The following is a 19,959-nucleotide window of genomic DNA, read 5'->3' on the forward strand; positions in this document are numbered from 1 at the left end:
CTTTCCCGGATGATAATGCAACTCAAAATCATAATCCTCGATGAACTCCATCCATCTCCTCTGCCTCAAATTCAAGTCTCTCTGTGTAAACAGATATTTCAAACTCTTATGATCCGAGAATACCTCGAACTTCTCACCATAAAGGTAGTGCCTCCAGACTTTCAAGGCAAAGATTACAGCTGCTAACTCTAGGTCGTGTGTGGGGTAATTTTTCTCGTGTATTTTCAACTGACGTGAGCCATAAGCTACCACTTTTCCCTCTTGCATCAACACACAACCCAAACCCTCTCGTGAGGCATCACAATAAACCGCATAACCCAACCCTCTCTCCGGAATAATCAACACCGGAGCGGTGGTCAATCTAACTTTCAACTCTTGGAACGACTTTTCACAAGTCTCACTCCACACAAACTTGACTCCCTTCCGAGTCAGTCTAGTCAACGGTGACGCTAACCTGGAGAAATCTTTCACAAACCGACGGTAATACCCAGCTAATCCCAGAAAACTGCGGATCTCAAACACACTCTTAGGCTGTGCCCAACCTTGCACTGCCTCAACCTTGGATGTATCAACAGACACCCCTTCCCCGGATACCACGTGGCCTAAGAATTTGACTTCCCTCAGCCAGAATTCACACTTCCCGAACTTGGCATACAGCCTATGAGCTCTAAGCAACTCAAGCACTACTCTCAAGTGTGCCTCGTGCTCCTTCTCAGAAGACGAATAGATAAGGATATCGTCCACGAAAACAACCACAAATCGGTCTAAGAACTCCCGGAAAATCCGGTTCATCAAGTCCATAAAGACTGCCGGTGCATTGGTAAGTCCGAATGGCATCACTAGAAACTCATAATGGCCATACCGCGTACGGAATGCCGTCTTAGGAATATCTTCCTCCCTGACCCTCAACTGATGGTAACCCGATCTCAAGTCTATCTTAGAGAAACAACGGGAACCCTTCAACTGGTCAAACAAATCATCTATACGGGGCATAGGATACTTATTCTTAACCGTAGCCCGATTCAACTTCCGGTAGTCTATACACAATCTCAAGGCACCATCTTTCTTTTTAACAAAGAGTGCCGGTGCTCCCCACGGTGAAACACTAGGGCGAACAAAGCCCTTATCGAGCAATTCCTGGAGCTGAACTTTCAACTCAACCAACTCTGCTGGAGCAAAACGGTAAGGTGCCATAGAAATCGGCGCCGTACCAGGCACTAAATCAATAGAGAACTCTATCTCTCGGTGAGGTGGCAAACTAACAAGATCTTCGGGAAAGACATCCGAATACTCACAAACCACCCTCGGCAACAAAAGCTGGGTCTCACCACTCTCACCACTCTCAAAACTAGCAAGTAGACTACTAAGTTCACTCCGCCCTCGCGAATCATACCCCGGTGGCAAAACACTACCAACCCGGTCTCCCAAGAAATGGAACCACTCCCCGCTCAAGGTACATAACGTGACCCTCTGGCGGTAGCAATCAATAACAGCCCGGTATGACGATAACCAGTCCATACCCAAAATAACATCAAAACCCTTCATGGGCATGACAACAAACGGAAAAGGAAGCCTATAATCGGCGACCTCTATATCACATCCTCTAACACCCTGTTTCAGGATCAACTCACCACCCAAAGGCGATACCACACAAATAGGAGATGCTAACTGTGCTAACTCCAATTCCAAAACAGATGCAAATGCAGCAGATACAAAAGAATGAGATGCACCCGTGTCTATCAACACATTAGCAACCGAGTTGCAAAACAGAAAAGTACCTCTCACTACTGATGGAGCTGGTACTAAATCCTGCGCGGTAACAGCATACACGCGCCCCGTAGGCCCCTGGTCTACCTGCTCACCTCTCGGAGCAAAAGACTGCTGCACAGACTGGGATGACGAAGCTCCCGGATTGGCCCTCGAGGCCTGCACAGACTGAGCTGGCTGAAAACCCTGCGTCTGCCTAGAACCAGACGCTCCCGAAGTGGCACTCAACTGTGGGCAAAACCTCTTCATGTGCCCAGATTGTCCACACTGATAACAAGTCAAGAGCTGCCCCCTGCCCAAACTCTGACTCGGCGGTCTAGCTGAAGAAGAAGCAGCTTTCTGACCCCCACCCTTCTGCGGGCAAACCGAAACCTTGTGACCCAGCTGGCCACACTTGTAACAAGTGAATTCTCCCTGACTGCCTCTCCCCGAGCCTACACTCGGCACTGGAAAGGTCGATCTAGAGACTACACCCTGAGACTGCTGAGGGTTATAACCCTTCTGTCTCCTGCCATCACCCTGACTATCCTGGCTCCTCTTGGAGCCTCTCTGACCCTCATCCTCCTCCTGCATCATAAGCTCCATATGAGCTGCAGCGTCCACTAGGTGTCTATATTCTCGAATATAAGACCCACCAATTCTCAACTTAAGGCCCCGCCTCAATTTCCGCTCAAACTCATAGCAACGGCGTTCCTCAGACGCCACCAGTTCAGGTGCAAACCTAGACAGACTGGTAAAAGTAGCCTCAAACTCGGCCACTGACAAGCCCTGCTGATTAAGCCGGCTAAACTGATCCCTCAGCTTCTCCCTAGCTGCTGCGGACAAAAACCTCTCCTGAAAAGCATTCACAAACGCCTCCCAAGTACCACCAACACGAGCTTTCTCGTACTTCCACCATTGACCCGCATCTCCCTTCAGCTGGAAGGATGCCAAGGTCACTTTCAGTGCTCCGTCCTCGATGCCAAGCATCTCAAACGTCTTCGTTGTCTGTTCGAGCCATTCATCTGCCTTAAGCGGCTCTTTAGGATTCCCGATAAACTCGTCCGGATTACACCGGAAGAACTCCCTCTTCAAGAAGGAAGGCCCTGTCTCAGCTGCCTGATTCCCAGCTCTAAGAATACCCAAAGCTCCTGCTATCTCTCTGGCCAAGGCACCCATAGCCTGCTGACCTACTGGCTCGGCCACATTGGCCTGCCCAACTCCCTCCTGCACTGCCGGAATCTCACCCTGTAACGGTACTTCCTGCCTCGCAGGTCTACCACGCCTAGCACCTCTTCCTCGTCCTGACATCCTAATAAAGGCAACACAGAACGTTAGCACATTCATAAATGTGCCGAAACTAAACTCTCACGTCCTAATGCATGGACAACTGTAATTCACTCCACATAAGCACATAAACACATAAGCACTTACGAATTTCATTTCCGGATAATAATAGTCCCGAGGCGTTACTAGAGTTCCAGTTAGAAACAGCATTGATCAAGTGCTTTTCCAACAAGACTCCCAGAAACTCAAGGATCCAATCAATATCCTAGAAATTAAATCCCATACCCACATAGTCACATAAGCATGTTATCAATTAAACACATAGCATATGGTACTACATCTAAGTCTCTATCAAGCGAGACAAACCCATTGTGATCCTAATCACTTCCCACGTACCCAAAGTATTCGAACCCGGTACGCTCTGATACCAAGTTGTAACGCCCTCAAAATAATAACAATAAACCCATCAGATAAGACATGCATTTACATATAAACTAACCACATTCTTTCATTCATTAGAATTCCAAGACATAAGTATTACATGTTAACCTCATAACAAAATGCCCTACGGGCTTACAGCTTTCCAAGTTAACACTTGGTTACAACAAAGAGTTCTAACTCGTTTACACATTAAGCCCTTGGCTTGAAATTACATGTAATACATCAAAAGTAAAACGACAAAACTATGCCCGCCACTAGCCTCCCAGCTATGTCCTTGGAGGTGGCATGCTTCCTGTACCTGAAAATGATATTCCCATATAGGGTGAGCCACAGCCCAGTAAAAATACACTAAACCAACCATGGACAATGACTAAAACATTAGCAATTGATAGTTGGTCAACACTGATACAATCACATAAATTACATATTTATGTCAATGACTTACAAGTCCCAATTACTTTTCTTTTTCCCTTTTTCAACAGATAAGCATGCTAGCTCTATCATCATTTCCACAGATATGTATAAAAACTATATCTCACATTCAGATAAGCATAAAAGCTATATCCACATTCTCAACAGATATGTATATCAACAATATCCACAGATAAGCATACAAGCCGTATCCACACTCTACAACAGATATGTATATCAACAATATCCACAGATAAGCATACAAGCTGTATCCACACTTCATTTCACAAAGATAAGCATATGAGCTCTATCTTCACTTCTCTAGACAAGCATATGAGCTCTGTCTACGGAGTTCATCCCCTATCTCCTCCCAATACCTATCCGGTTTAGAGGTACATCCCCTATCTTCCCCTAAACCGCGGAGTACATCCCCTATCTCCTCCTCTACACATAACGTATATAAACACATTGGTTCTATATACAATCACACAATACACACAATTAATGTATTCTATCAACCGTCAAGTTCCATGACACATTCCATTGATTAGTTTCCGTTTACCTAGTCATCATGCATTGTCTACAACAATCTCGACTATCCTCCACCGATAGCCCAAAGCAGTTATTTCTAAAACAGAAAATAAATGCACAAATGGATATTCAATCAACATTTCATTTCCTCATTTCTCACCAATTAATTATCCCAATTAATTAAGCAATGTAATTAGGCCATTTTCCATAATTACCATTTCAACCCTTAGGTCCCATTTTCATCAATGATTCAACAATCATTCCATTTTTTCATGCCTAACATGCATCTAGGTTTATTATGAATAAAACCCCAACTTTTGTATAATTGCACAAAAGCCCCAAACTTTCACAAAATTACCAAACCAAGCCCAACATCTCAAAATACCAAAATTTAAAGACAAAACCCATAGAGAGGAGTAGGATATCCCTACCTTGAAGTTTTAGCCCAAAAGGAGATGAAGACTCCAAGATCAACTTGCTCCAAATCCAAACTTTTTCAGATTAAATCGAAGCTCTCAACACCCTCTACCTTTTTAACAAAGGCCCTAGGCTAGATTCACACCCTAGGGAGATCAAACCTTAGAGAGAGTGCAAGTTTAGAGAGAGAGAGTGTCGGATTAAGGGTTTGCTCAAAGAAAAGAAGTGAAAAAGTGATGTTTTAGACGCTGCTGTCCGCTGATATAAAACACTCTCGCTCGAGCGAAGGATTGGTCGCTCGAGCGACCAGACACAGAAAACTCTCGCTCGAGCCAAGAAGTTCTCGATCGAGCGAAGAAAAACCCAGACCGCTCGAGCCACGAAACTCTCGCTCGAGCCAGAAACTACAACTCTCAGGTCCAGAACCGGGGCAACACTACTCTCGCTCGAGCGACAAACTCCTCGCTCGAGCGAAGGACCAAAAATCTGGGCAGCAACACTAGGCTCCCATACACAACCAACCTGTAACAAACCTGCCCAACACATCCCATAACTCACTATACAAGGTACAAAGGATGCAAACATGATAATAAACAACAACCAAGATCCACGGACACATGTCCGGATCACTGTACAACAAGGGTAAACCTGAGATCGCTATAGCCAATATGCTATGGTGAAGGTGGAGGTCAACCAAAGTGGTTCCAAGGTAGTCCTAGGTGTTAAAGTGCAATAGTCTAGGTGTGGGAGGTTCAAAGGTGTGACCTAGGCTTGACATGACCTAGGCTTGGCATGACCTAGGCTTAACACACCAAGTAAGGAACAAAGCATGCATATAACACTTAGGCCCCGTTTGTTTTCAGAGGTAGAATGTAAGTGATTGATAGTGAGAGGATTAATAGTGAGGGGATTGTTAGTGAGGAGATTGATAATGAGGGGATTAATAGTAAGGGATTGTTAGTGAGGAGATTGATAGTGAGGGGATTAAGTAAAATTGTGTTTGTTTTGATGATAGTTGTTAGTGTAGGGATTGTTAAATTATTTTTATATAAAATAAATATAAAATAATAAAACAAATAAAAAATATATAAAAACATTAAACATTAATGTTTTTAAAAAAATGCCCAACATGTAAAAAATTTTAAAAAAAAAAATTAAAAAATAAAATAAAATAAAATAATGATTTTTACTTAACAAAAAATACAAAAAATTAAACATTAATATTCAAAAAAAAATGCCCAACATGTAAAAAATAAAATAAAAAATAAATAATTTTTTTTTTCTAGACCGCCGGACTATTTTTCTAATACCAAGTCCTGGAGGCCCATCTGAATCCCATCTGCAAGTAGGGATGGCAATTTGAACTCGGCCCGACGGGGACTTGACCCCCCGACCCCGATTTAAGCTGTTTTTTCCCAAAAAATGCCCCCGATGGGACAGGGATAGTATTAAAAAATCAATCCCCGATCACTTTCGGGCCAGGGACGGGGATCAGTATCCAAGCCCCGCCCCCGGCCCCGGTCCCGCCCCGGTTTGTCCCTGAAAATAGAATTACCATTTTACCCGTATATATATATATATATAAAACTAAACCCTAAAACATTACACAGACCATCGCTTCTCTTTCCTTCCCTCTCTCTCTCTCTCTCCATCTTCTCTTTTAGTTTCTCTTTTCCCTCTCTCTCTTTCAGTAGATCGAGCAGCAGTGGTAACGAAGGGATAGTGTCGCACTTCGATCGAGGTGGCGTACGTGAGGTCGGCGTTGGACGGTCGCAGTCTTCAATCATGTACAGAGGGAAGCAGTCGGCGTCGGAGGCGACGTACGTGACGAAGCGCCTCTTCAAGGGCACCGGCGTCGGACAGATCGTCCACTCTCTCTCTCTCTATGACAGATCTCAGATCGTCCACTCTTTCTCTCTCTGTGACAGATCTCAGAGAGATACATGTATGTGACAGAGCCCATTTTTTTTCTTCACCGTTTGTTGATGATACTGATCGTCTATTTTTTTTCTTCATGTATTTGTCTTTTTTTTGGGGGGGGTTTATGATCTGTTGATAATTCTGCTGATATGGTGATGTTGATGATGATGATTCTGTTGTTGTTGTTGATGGTGGTGTTGAAACAGATTTGGGGGGCGAGGAATTTTCAAGGTCGGGGAAACCCAATCCCCGTTAGGGGGCGGGGATGGGGATGGTGGTAGGTTCCCTGTCGGGGATCGGGGCCGGGGCCGGGGAGATTTTCACAATTGGGGATTGGGGACGGGGAGGGTGATCCCCGGCCCCGCCCTGCCCCGTTGCCATTCCTATCTGCAAGGCCTATCCTAAGCCCTTCGGCTTATTAGTCCCTTCCTCAACTCTGTAAAGAAACAGCACATTAGATGGGGCCCACAACTATCCTAATCCCATTTCCCTTCTCATACCCTAAAACAAACGGGGCCTTAGGCAAAACATGATAACATTAAGACAAGACAATAACCTTTACCTAGGCAAAACAAATCTAAGTCTACAAATGCAAGCTTAACAAGACAAAATCATGCAAATGTACATGAACATGACTAAGGCAAGAATGTGGGTTATTACAATAAAATTTGTACAATTTTTTTTAAAAAAAAATCTATTGAATACAACAAAATAAGATAATGTATTGTATTTTTTGCTACTTGGTGAATTTAAAAAAAAATACAAAATATTATATTTAAGTATATCTAGATTAGGTGTATTTAAAAAATAAAAAAAATTACTTAAAATATTAAAAAAATTTAGTAAAAATAAAAAAATATGAAAAATAAAAAAAATAAATTTTTTGTGTGAGTTAAACCAAAGAAGATGATTGTTATTTCACTTGAAATGATATGAACAAAATATATGTATTATTTTATTATTTTATATGTATGAAGGTTAAGGGACAAATATATCATTTTAATAGGTTAAGTGTAATTTTTCAAATGTGAGAAAAATATCTATATTAAATAGAAACTTTAGGAAGGTGTCAGTATAATTTACCCAAATAAAATTAATTTTCGTAAGAGATTCGAACGACTTTTTTTATTTGTTAAATGTCATTTACCTAACACACAACTCCCTTCGACGGAGTTCAAAAAAGAGTAGTGTAATTAAATTTGTTTTTTTTTTTTTTTAATTCTTGCAAAATGCTTTTCTGCCAAAAATCCAAAAACTGCTGCCAAACACTCACGCTACGCAGCTTGCATGCAAATGTCACCCTCCAACACCTCTATAAAACATAAGAGTGGTGATTTAGGTCAAGTTTGGGAAAATTAAATAATGTATTTTTTAATTTTTTATGAAATATGGGTTGGATATGGGTTGCGTTTGAAGTGATGTGTTAGAGAGGTGATGTGGCTTAAATGAGATGATGCGATTTAAATAGAATAGTGACTTTTTGAATTTTTTAAAAGATGTCAAACTTGACCTTAGAGCACTAAATTTAAAATTTTAAAAACACTACTAATGAGATGGTAATGTAAAGAAAAAAAAAATAAAACAAAACAAAGGTCAAATTATCACATTAGTGGTAGGGTTCACATGATGCCACATTATTAGTGGTGCATTAGTGGTGCTAAATTAGTGGTATGAAGCATTTTTCTAAAACACCACGTCAGACCCTCTACATTCACACGCGGCGAAATCTGATAGGCCCAGTCTTCGTGGCAGACCAGCCACTTGCTCCCAAACCGACCCAAAAATTGGTTTGTTTTTGGTTACTCCCGACCGATCACATTACCAAACAAGCCCTTTCGGCTCTCTGTGTTAAAAATCCGAGTAATATAAAGTGTAGTTTATGTGTAGCTATTATTTAATCAATTTTAAAAAAATTAATCAACTTGTTTGGTTTCGTTTTTCTGAAAATAGTTTTTAAAAAATTTTATTTTCTTATTTTTTATATTTTTTTGTTTTTAATAAATTTCTTTAATATTTTAAGTAATTTTTTTAATTTTTAGATATACCTAACATAAATATATTTAAAAAGTAAAAAATTTGTGAAAAAAACTTTTAAAAATTCACTAAATACCAAAAATATAAAAAAATATATGAGAATTTAGTATATTTTTTATATTTTTATGTATTTAATAATTTTTTAAAATATTTTTTCACAAATTTTTTACTTTTTAGATACATCTAAGTAAGATACATCTAAAAAACTAAAAAAAATGTTTAAAATTTTAAAAATATTCACTAAAAATAAAAAAACACGAAAAACAAAAAACTCAATTTTTAAAAAATTTAATCTAGAAAACTCAAACCAAACACACTAAATGATATTTTTTATTAAATATTATTAAAAAATATTGTTAACTTTTAATTTTTCTCGATAGTTTAAAAATTATTATAAAAATACCACTAATTATAAATTTTAAGACAGTTTAAAAATCATTATAAAAAATATCACTAATTTTTAATATTTAACAATAATTTAAAAAATTCATCACTAATTATAAATTTTAGTGATTATTTATAAAAATCGTGATAAAAAATTACTAATTATCAAATTTTAGAGATAGAAAAAATTTATTATAAAAAATCATTTTTAATAATAATTTTATTATAATTTATTTTTAATAACACTTAGGCCTCGTTTGGGAGTGACTATTTTAGCAAAAAAATCAAAATATTACTAAAAATTATCACATTATCTTTTTACTTTTTTACATATCTTTTCACAAAAAATTAAAAAACTACTGAAATAACCTATTCTCAAACGATGCCTTAATATAAAAAAACCGAGAGAGAGAGACAGCGAGAGAGAGCAACCACTTGTTCCCAAACAGACCCAAAATTTGTTTGTCTTTGGTTACTCCCGATCGATCATATTACCCAAACAAACCGTTTCGGTCCTGTGTGTTCAAAATCCGAGTAAATCCGAGAGAGAGAGAGAGAGAGAGAGGGGACTGTTATATCAGAATCTTCACATCTCTGGGGATATTTAGATCTTCGGAGTAGAACGAACGAACTCGTAAGTCTCTCACAATCCATCTTTCGATCGTCGTACAGTGTATGTATATGTTTGGCATTCTGGTCGGAAATGTATCAGCTGTTTCCATGTTGATCTGATGGTTTTTGCTGGGTTTTGTTGATTTTTTTTTAAAAAAATTTGTTTGGTTCATTTCAATCTGTTGATCTTTTATTGGATTGAGCTCAGATTTGTGTTCTATTTTTAGCTTCTTAGAGATTGTGTTGAATATCTGTAAATATAATTTTAGGTTTTGTTTGGTTGCTGAGAAAATTTGGAAAGTGGTTTGGATTTTGTTTGTGCACGTGGGTTTTAATGAGCTCGGTGACTGCATGAGGTACTTGACTGGAGGTTTGGGTTTTGAATAATGAATAAAAACTGAAATGTTCCAAAGAAAATAGGCAGTTATGGAATTAAATTGTTTATATCATATTCAGGCTCAAAATGGTTGATAGATGGTAAGACAGGATATATGTGTTTATGCATGTTTTTTATGTTTCTGTTTTGGGGGAGAATTTTACTTTATTTTCTGACTCTGAATGAGTTCCAATACAGTTATTCATTTTGGGCTAGCCTTAATTTTGTCTTATTTCAGTCTTGTATGGGGCATCAACTTATTTTCCATCTTCTTCTTCTTTGTTTTAATATTGCATTTATCATTTTTTTTCGAACATTTGATATTCAATTTGCTTTATGAGAATTGAACTCTAATTGTAAATTGGAGTATGTTTCTCTTGATGTGATTCAGATTGTCCAAAACTTTCTGATTGGGGCCTTTTGTTTATGTATTCCATATGGTAAGGAAATGTTTCAATGTTTTGTATGTATTGAACATAATTATATCATTTCTGGTGGCACATATGGCTATTGGAAAAAATGAGTATTTGATACTTGAGGCTATTCATTGTGTTCAAACTTGATAAATTCGTGTATTGGACCATGATGATGCTAGTAGTTATGGATTTTAAATTTTAGGCCTCGTTTGGAGAGTGAAGAAAATAGCCAAAAAGTCAAAAAGCCTCTACAAGTTGTCACATCGTAAAAAATCAAAAGGCCAACTAAAATGGCAAATTTCCAAATGAGCCCTTAATTAATAATTTGACCAACGATAGTGGCTTAGCACAGAGATGTCGAACATTTACCTTGCCATTATGGCATGGAAATACAAAAATGAAGTCCCAACCAGGCATGATGATACATCAATTGAAGTTCATCACTATGCCTCATAAAATTGTTGTGGTTTGTGCAGTTTCATATTTGTCTTGGTTCTCTATCAATTTTGTGGCTCTTTCTTGTTTATATGCAAATCAATAGTGTTCCCAATTGTGGAAGTAAACGTAGGATATCATATCAGTCTTCATTCTTCAACATTACAGTGAGGCTACAAACCAAACCAAGCCTTAAGTCCCATCAAATAGGGTCGACAACATGAAGCTGTCTTCTCTACACGACTCTATCAAAGGCCATTTGGTTAGTTAAATTAAGGAGATTCATATCTCTATTTATTACAGTAGCTCACGTCAATCTAGGTCTACCATTTCCCCTAACACTTCCCTCTACCGTTTTTTTATCGCATCTCTTCACTACTGCCTCTGTTGGTCTCTGTTGTATATGACCAAACCATCTCAATCTATTCTCTCTTAGCTTATCTTCTATCGGTGCTACTCCTACCTAATCACGAATATACTCATTCCTAACTTAATCTTTTCTAGCAATGCCACACATCCACTTTAGCATCCTTATCTCAGGAACACTCATCTTATCTACATGTTGTTTCTTAGTTGCCTAACATTTTTCCTTTACAACATTGTTGGTTTAATAGCCATTCTATAGAACTTTCCTTTTAATGTATTGGTACTCGTTTATCACATAGTACCCCAAATGTACTCCTCTAATTAAGCAATCTCGTCTTAGTTCTATGGTCCACATCTTCTCCAACCTCCTCAGGCATTATGATAATTGATCCTATATAGCGAAAATGTTCACTTTTAGGTAGTTCTTGGTTTTCAATCTTCACTTTTCCTCTGTTTCTATTATTACTATGTACTCTGTCTTAGTTCTGCTTATTCTAAATCCTTTGGATTCAAGTTATTCTCTCCAAGTTTCCAACTTAGTGGAACTCGATGACTAATTGTATGAGGAGAATATCTCAAGGGAAGTCCTTGGAAAGTCGAAAGAAACGGGACTCAACTCTAAGGAAACTTGGTTGTGGAACAGTTGTGTAAAAATGTTTTCAAACTTGTCATGATATCTGGTCTGATGCTAAACAGCATCCAGTGAAAGAATGCATCATTATAGTATGGTCTACATGGAATGCACAATGTCCATTGAAATCTCAGGGCAGCTAATACGGAAATATGAAATTGTTTGGCATTCTGCTTTAAATTTAGTGTTCATACTATTTTTTTTTTATTTTTTAAATTTAATTTTAAATATGAGAATACTTGCTGGAAATATATGTACTATGTTTAATCATCCTATTTATAAGCGGAATTTTGGTTTTTACTGATGAAATTAAAATTATTATTTACTATGTTTTCTTGTTGATTTTGTATTTCCGTCTAAATTGGTGTTATGTACTTGCAAATGACTGGGAACAGGTTGGAGTAACCTTTTTTGGCTAAAAAAATGGGAGGAGGATTTCGAGTGCTGCATCTGGTCAGGCCGTTTTTATCTTTTCTGCCAGAAGTTCAGAGTGCTGACCGGAAGATTCCCTTCAGAGAGAAGGTCATCTACACTGTCATTTCCCTTTTCATCTTTCTGGTTTGCAGTCAGCTCCCTCTATATGGCATACACTCTACAACAGGTGCAGACCCTTTCTATTGGATGAGAGTTATTCTTGCATCAAACCGTGGAACTGTCATGGAACTGGGTATCACCCCTATTGTGACTTCTGGACTGGTGATGCAACTTTTGGCTGGGTCAAAGATCATTGAAGTGGACAACAGTGTCCGTGAGGATCGTGCACTCTTGTGAGTATCTTCACTCCTATTTTTCTATAGGTGATGACCTTCTGCCTCAGAAATTGGTTTGCCCTATTCCTCCTGTTTTCTTCCCTTCTGTCCATTATGTAATATTCCAAAAAAATGCAATTGACAATGTTGTGGTCTTCCCATTGATCTGGAGATTATTTGGTAAAAGGTAATGAAAAGTATTATTCTTGCCAAAAGTGAAATCTTTATTTGGCTTAAGAATGAATCTACTGCCCATATATATTAAGATGTCAGACCATATTTTTGTATGATTAGTGTATATTTTTGCACTATTGACCATTATTTATAAATTGCATTCTCATCCTATGTTTTTTTACATGACTATTCAATTCAATTTTACCCTTGTGTTCTTGTTATCTCTGCTGGATTTTTCCAGAAATGGTGCGCAGAAGTTGCTGGGAATCCTGATTGCGGTTGGTGAGGCTGTTGCTTATGTTCTGTCAGGGATGTATGGTAGTGTCAGCCAACTTGGTGTTGGGAATGCTATACTTATTATTATACAGCTGTGCTTTGCTGGAATTATTGTCATATGCTTAGATGAACTTCTTCAGAAGGGATATGGCCTTGGCTCTGGGATTTCCCTTTTCATAGCTACCAATATCTGGTAAAAACTACCTATGCCTCTTTCGTTTTAAGCTTTGGTAGCTTAAACTTCTCGATAATTAATAGTGTTCTAAATTTTGAATTTTCTTGCAGTGAGAATATAATCTGGAAAGCATTTAGCCCCACAACTATCAACAGTGGACGTGGAGCTGAATTTGAAGGTGCTGTTATTGCTCTGTTCCATCTGTTGATAACTAGGACAGATAAAGTCCGTGCTCTCCGGGAGGCTTTCTACCGGCAGAACCTTCCAAATGTGACAAATCTACTTGCTACGGTCTTGATCTTCCTCATTGTTATCTACTTCCAAGGTTTCCGTGTGGTTTTGCCTGTGAGATCCAAAAATGCACGTGGACAACAAGGCTCTTATCCAATTAAGCTGTTTTACACCTCAAACATGCCCATCATTCTTCAGTCTGCACTTGTATCCAACCTTTATTTTATATCACAGGTTGGAGCTTTTTGTGTTAGGGGAATTGGCGATTTTTATTTTGTCCTTACTGTTGCAAATTTATTAGTATCATTTTGTTTTTGTACAGTTGCTGCACAGGAAGTACAGTGGAAATTTCTTGGTAAATCTGCTGGGTAAGTGGAAGGAATCTGAATATTCGGGACAATCTATCCCAGTTGGTGGTCTTGCTTATTATGTCAGTGCACCATCAAGGTAATAACACTTTTTTCCCTGAATTTTTAAACATTTGATATTCTGTCTATTATTTCCATGCTAGGCTGGGCAGGTACTTCCAGTATATATTCCTCAGTCTTTTGTTTTCTCCTGGTTTCACTAATGGCTACCATGTGGTCAAATTTCAGCTTGGCAGACATGGCTGCCAACCCTTTTCATGCTCTCTTCTATTTAGTGTTCATGCTGTCGGCCTGTGCGCTGTTCTCAAAAACTTGGATTGAGGTTTCTGGATCTTCAGCTAAAGATGTGGCGAAGCAGCTTAAGGTGAAGTTAGATGAATGTTCAGATTTCTTGTCTTGTAGTTGTTCGTTCTGTTATTATTTGAAGTATTCTATATATTTTTTTAATTGATTGTGCTACCTGAAGTGAAGTAGAAGAGTTAGAAGTTATTGGTCTAGAAACAACTAGTGGAATGGTGATTGTGCAGATGGTTTGTCTTTTATAGTATATTGTCCTAATTCATATTCCTGTGGATGTTTTTTTCATTCCTTACTACTTAATTGCATGGCTGGGGGACTAGTGATTGGAATGTGCATGTAGTCTAATATGCTGACATTTGGATAGGGCCACAAATGAGCCGAGCCAAATTGAGTCGAGTTTTGCTGAGCTCAGCTCGTTTATTTGCTAAGCTCGAACTCGGCTCGGCTCGGCTCGGCTTGGCTCGATAACTAACTAGGCTCGAGCTCGGCTAAATAATATTTTTTTTTATTATTTATATATTGTGTAATATATAAATAATATACTTAATATATAATTTAAATAAAGATAAATGAGCCGAGCTTATTCAAACTCAAGCTTGGCCCATTTACTAATTGAACCAAGTCGAGCCCTTAACGAGCTGAGGTGAGCTAGCTCGCGAACAACTTGATTCGTTTGTAGTCCTACTACCCCTGGATATTGTGGCTTGGGTGGATAGAGTTAACAGGGATCTCTTATGCACTTATCTTTTGCTTTTCTCTCTTTTAAATTTATCAACCTAGACACAACTTTAGATATATAGGCATGGTAGTGGATTTTGTAATTGCCATATGGCATTAAAAGCAAGTTATGTGATCAGGTCTTTCTATAATTTAATTGCCTCCAATTTGATGACTTTCTATTTTTAGTTATGCATGTGTGAGTGGAAATGTATAATTGATCTGGTTGTGATTGGCCTATGGAATTTGTGCCCAGTGTATTAAATACTGTTTTCAACTTCGAAAGATGGTACTTCGTTGATCTTGTAGCACTGGACTTGTTTAGTATTGGTCAATTTAGCTCTCTGTCATTACGACCATTATAAACTGTGGAGATGAATTCTCACATTAAAATATATCCTGACATGTTCATTTGGAACTTAAGATTTTCGTGATTACTTCTGCAGGAGCAACAAATGGTGATGCCTGGACATCGAGATTCAAATTTACAGAAGGAACTGAATCGCTACATCCCCACTGCAGCTGCATTTGGGGGTATGTGTATTGGTGCCTTGACGGTGTTGGCAGATTTCATGGGTGCAATTGGCTCGGGGACTGGAATTCTACTTGCAGTTACAATCATATATCAGTACTTCGAGACATTTGAGAAAGAGAAAGCCAGTGAACTGGGTTTCTTCGGCTTTTAAGCATTTGTAGTCTCCTTTTTTGTCAATGGTGGTGACAAGTTTAGTGGCAGTTTTGCCTTGTTGAGAGATGTATGTAGTTTGATCTTGTTGGCATCCTTTACTTGTGAAATTTCATAATGTTAGAAAATCCATGTAGGAAAGTTAAAGTAGTAGCTTCAGCTAAAAACATCTTTAAAACTTACTGTGTACTGCTCTCTCCCTCTCACTCTCTCTCTCTCTCTCACACACACACCCACAAGGCATTATTGGGTTGGACACCGATATGACACAATATTCAATGGATATTTTTCGACATGTCTAAACATGTGTTGTTATACCTTTGAAATGTCTAGATTTGGCTACACTTTCTGGACACTTGGGAAACACATACATTATAGTTTGAATTAAATAAAATAATTTGAACTGTAGTGATGAAAGAAAAATAATATAAAGTTACATTTATATTTGTTTTTTAGATTTTAAAAATTAATATTACATTGCGTATTTATGATATATGATAGATGTTTATCATTATACATGACATTTTATAAATATGTTAAATTAGTGGTATTGTTAGTTCTATTCAGAGCATTAGCTTTCTGTTATGCAAAATATCATTTGCCATCCCTCACTGATGTCCTATGGATAAGTTCTCATGTTAGTTTTAGTAGTCTTTGTTGTCACGGCGATGTATATGTTCTTGATCCTTTATTTTGAAGCTCAGGGTTATTGCTCCAAAAGGATGTAGCCTCGTTTCTTTTTAATGTCTTGGATGGCTGCTAAGACTGCTTGACACAAATTAATTCAGTAGAACTCACCCTTGAAATGCTTGTAAGGGGTAGGGGATTATTGAGTAGAACCTACCTTTGAAAGTTGTCTTGTAAGGCAAGTGATTACAAGGGGAAGGTGCCCAAGAAGTTTCTCAACTGCAAAGTCCATTCAATTTCATACTCACCTAGGTTGAGTTTGCTACTACCAAATGATACAAACTTATATATATAATTCTATCTTTGAAAATCGACATCGACTTGTAAGACAAGGGTGCTTAGGAGGCTTATATTCATAAAGCTTTTTGGTAGGTGATGTAAGAGCCTTAACACTGCGCTTGTCAAGAAGAATTATTTTAAGGAATGAGTTTCTGGCATAAAATTGGCCCTTTGATTTCTTGATTTGGTGCACATATTGATGCCGGGGTCTATCGGTGTACATTTGACCTGAAAGAATTGGAGGTCTATCGGTGTACATTTGACTTGAAAGAATCAATAATTAAACTGAATCAATTCTAGAATAAAGCCTTTAAATTTTTCTAATTTTACATGTTTTGCAGTTACCACCCTTCCAATCAGTTTGAAACTTAATGGAATAATAAATAGGAACCAAATCATTTGCCTTGTTAGAATAAACTTCCCTTGACCCTTTTTCCCATTTTCCTTGCTCTTTCTTAACATTCTACATATTAGTTTTCCCACACCTGCTACTTCTCGCACATGAAAAAATCTTCGGTGTGCATTATACACCATATGCAATCTAATACAAAATTACATAAGTTTTCACAAATTTACACGAGTGATTTTATAAAAATGTGTAAGTTCAACACAAATTTGTGTAATCACTTATGCATTTTTATGTGAACATTTAAGTAAATTCATGAAAACTTATGTACTTTTATGTAAGGTTGCATGTGGTGTGTATTGCACATGAGAGCATTTCCCCTCCCACATAGGTTAGAGAGCAATAATTTCCAACAAACCCACCACTGGATTTGAATAATTCATTGGGCCCTAGCTTTAGCTTTTTTTGTCTAGCCATCCATTTGAATAAGTTGTTAGAACATGGTGGTTGGGCTGGCTACAAACAATTGGGCCGCAGAGTTATTTATTTATTTTTAAGTATGGTTCAGTTTATTATGTTTTGCTTTGATTACCAAATGGTGATGGTTTGATCTTGGATTGAATTGTGAAATTTTGACTTAAAAGCTTGGTTTGGTTCTAGCTTGGTGGTACCAAACCACGTTCTTTCTTATCCCTTTCCAAATCTCTCTAAAGACATGGGTAGGAATGGCAATATTCCTTCGCCTTGTTTTGTCCCCACAACTTCCGATGAGTAAGTCGAAGGGTTTTTCTTCTCCACCCTATTTAGGGATGGCAATTCGAACCCGGCCCGACAGGGAGCCGACCCCCCGACACCGATTTAAGCAGTTTTTTTTTTCAAAAATATCCCCAACGGGGTGGGGATGGTATTGAAAAATTAATCCCCGATTAGTTTCGGGCGGGGGACGGGGATAAGTGTCCCAGCCCCGTACCCAGCCCGTACCCGGCCCGTCCCCACCCCGATTTATCCCTGAAGTGAAATTACTATTTTAGCCCTCTATATATATATATATATATATACCAAACCTCATTAAGTCTCACTCTCTCACAGCGTCTCTCACTCTCTCACTGCGTCACTGCGTCTCTCACTCTCTCACTTCGTCTCACTCCCTCCCTCTCCCTCTCCCTCCCTCACTCACGGAGATTTCTCCCTCTCCCTCACTCACTCACGTAGATTTCTCCATCGATCTGAAGAAGTGAAGAAGCCATCCGTCCGTAAAGCCCTCCGTTGCCACCGATCTGAACAGATCATGAACCATGAAGCCTTCGTTGCCCTCTCTCTCTCTTTCTCTATATATATATATATATCTGTTGTTGAAGAACAATTTTTTTTTTTTTTTTTTTTAAAGTTGTTATATATATCTGTTGTTGTTGATTGATGATTGTTGTGATCTGAACAGTTGTTGTGTGTGTGTGTTGAACAGATCTGTTGTTCGTCTATTATACAGAATTTTTTTTTTGGTTGTGTGTTGAACAGATCTGTCAGGGATGTTTCGGGGTTGGGGAAACCCGATCCCCGTTAGGGGACGGGGGCGGGGGAGGTGATGGGTTCCCTGTCAGGGATTGGGGACGGGGACGGGGATTTTTCTACCTTCGGGGATCGGGAACGGGGAGTGTCATCCCCAGCCTTGCCCCGGCCCGTTGCCATTCCTAACCCTGTTATATTCAAACCCCTCTTCAATTATATTTAATTTAATGTAATATTTTTTATAAATACAATAAGACAAACTCTAATTTTACACTTGACATTAATTTCACTTCTTTATTTATTATCTTACATTTTTAAACTCTAATCACTTGCATTCATATTTTGTACTAGACAAAATCACTTTTTCTTTAATATATATATATATATATATATTTGATTATTAGCATAGTACTTTTTAAATTAAAGAAATTAATTTTTTTGGTGCTGGTAGAGAATTACAAATTCGCCCTTGCCCACCTTGCTCTGTTGCCATCCCTTGACACGGGATTTGAGCTCTTTGATGTTCAAATTTCTAGATGTCTAAATTTTTAGAAAAATCGACGGTAGTTTTCCTGGTGCTCATGTGAGGAATAAAATACAAATAAATTTACTTATGCGTCCATAGAATAAAATAAAATATATATATATATATATATATATATGAATAAAGCTTTGGACCCCAGTGGGGTACTGGGGGTCCCTTCCCATTGGTCCAAAAAAATAATTTTTTTTTTTTTTTTTTTTTTAGTTTCCAGCCACCCCAGGCCGACACGTGGCACTGGGGGGTCACTGGGGTCTGTAGCATTACTGTATATATATATATAATATCTCAACATTGTCATGATGATGTGATTTTTTTGGGATGCTGCTGTGATATTAAAATATGGTAGTATGCTTTTTGCTTAATTTTCTTTGTTAAAAGTAATAAACTAGGTGGTGTGGCTATCTCTTATAAAATTAAAGTAAGGCTTAGATATGCTTCTTTTTTGTTTTCTTAGGCCTTTTATGATCAGTCCATTCTTTTTGACCATCCTATAATTTTTGTTGAGAGGTGTAAATGCTAAGATAAGTGCTTTAAATCCCTTTTTTTTTAAAAAAAAAAAAAATTCTTTTGGGTGTTCATGAGAGTGTTCGTCCCCACTAATCACCCAATTTTTTTGGTCCTAAGAGATGAGTGAAAAATTAAATGGTCACTGGTTGAGTGACCTGCGTCAGTGTCTCTGTAAATTTAACTTGAATGAAAGCATCTTGAGGACATCATTGATAAAAATGTCTCTAGTTAGTATCTCTCTAAACAAAGCTCATTGTTAGCCCTAAAAGCAAAACTCATGTTTGAGTTGGTTATTTACAAATTAGTGAATTTTTTGTTTTGTTTTTTGGTGGGTTTATTTTGTTGGAGTAGACCCTGAACTGAGATGAGATTGACCAACCCAAAAAAAAGAATATTGAGGTAATAAGA

The 19,959-nt window shown here is 38.0% G+C and overlaps 1 protein-coding gene across 2 annotated transcripts; it reads left to right on the forward strand.

Annotated features, from left to right (window-relative positions):
* Positions 1-9,491: 9,491 nt before the first annotated feature.
* LOC114315976 (uncharacterized) lies at positions 9,492-15,985 on the forward strand. 2 transcript variants are annotated; one of them, XM_028262608.2, is made up of 7 exons: positions 9,492-9,805; positions 12,403-12,774; positions 13,172-13,399; positions 13,492-13,846; positions 13,935-14,059; positions 14,209-14,344; positions 15,444-15,985. In XM_028262608.2, the coding sequence occupies exons 2-7, from the start codon at positions 12,431-12,433 to the stop codon at positions 15,681-15,683; spliced, it is 1,428 nt and encodes a 475-aa protein (XP_028118409.2). In that variant the 5' UTR covers positions 9,492-9,805; positions 12,403-12,430; the 3' UTR covers positions 15,684-15,985. The 2 variants fall into 2 exon arrangements, with proteins under 2 accessions (XP_028118409.2, XP_028118410.2); XM_028262609.2 differs by having other exon boundaries at positions 9,591-9,844.
* The last annotated feature ends 3,974 nt before the right edge of the window (positions 15,986-19,959 follow it).

Source organism: Camellia sinensis, chromosome 9 (assembly GCF_055761805.1).
Source record: "Camellia sinensis isolate YWXY chromosome 9, ASM5576180v1, whole genome shotgun sequence".
Classification (NCBI taxonomy): Eukaryota; Viridiplantae; Streptophyta; class Magnoliopsida; order Ericales; family Theaceae; genus Camellia; species Camellia sinensis.

Coding starts and splice junctions, on each gene's coding strand:
- LOC114315976 (XM_028262608.2), top strand. CDS start 12,431: ATGGGAGGAGGATTTCGAGTGCTGCATCTGGTCAGGCCGTTTTTATCT. Junction 12,775..13,171: donor CGTGAGGATCGTGCACTCTT/GTGAGTATCTTC, acceptor GGATTTTTCCAG/AAATGGTGCGCAGAAGTTGC. Junction 13,400..13,491: donor TTCATAGCTACCAATATCTG/GTAAAAACTACC, acceptor ATTTTCTTGCAG/TGAGAATATAATCTGGAAAG.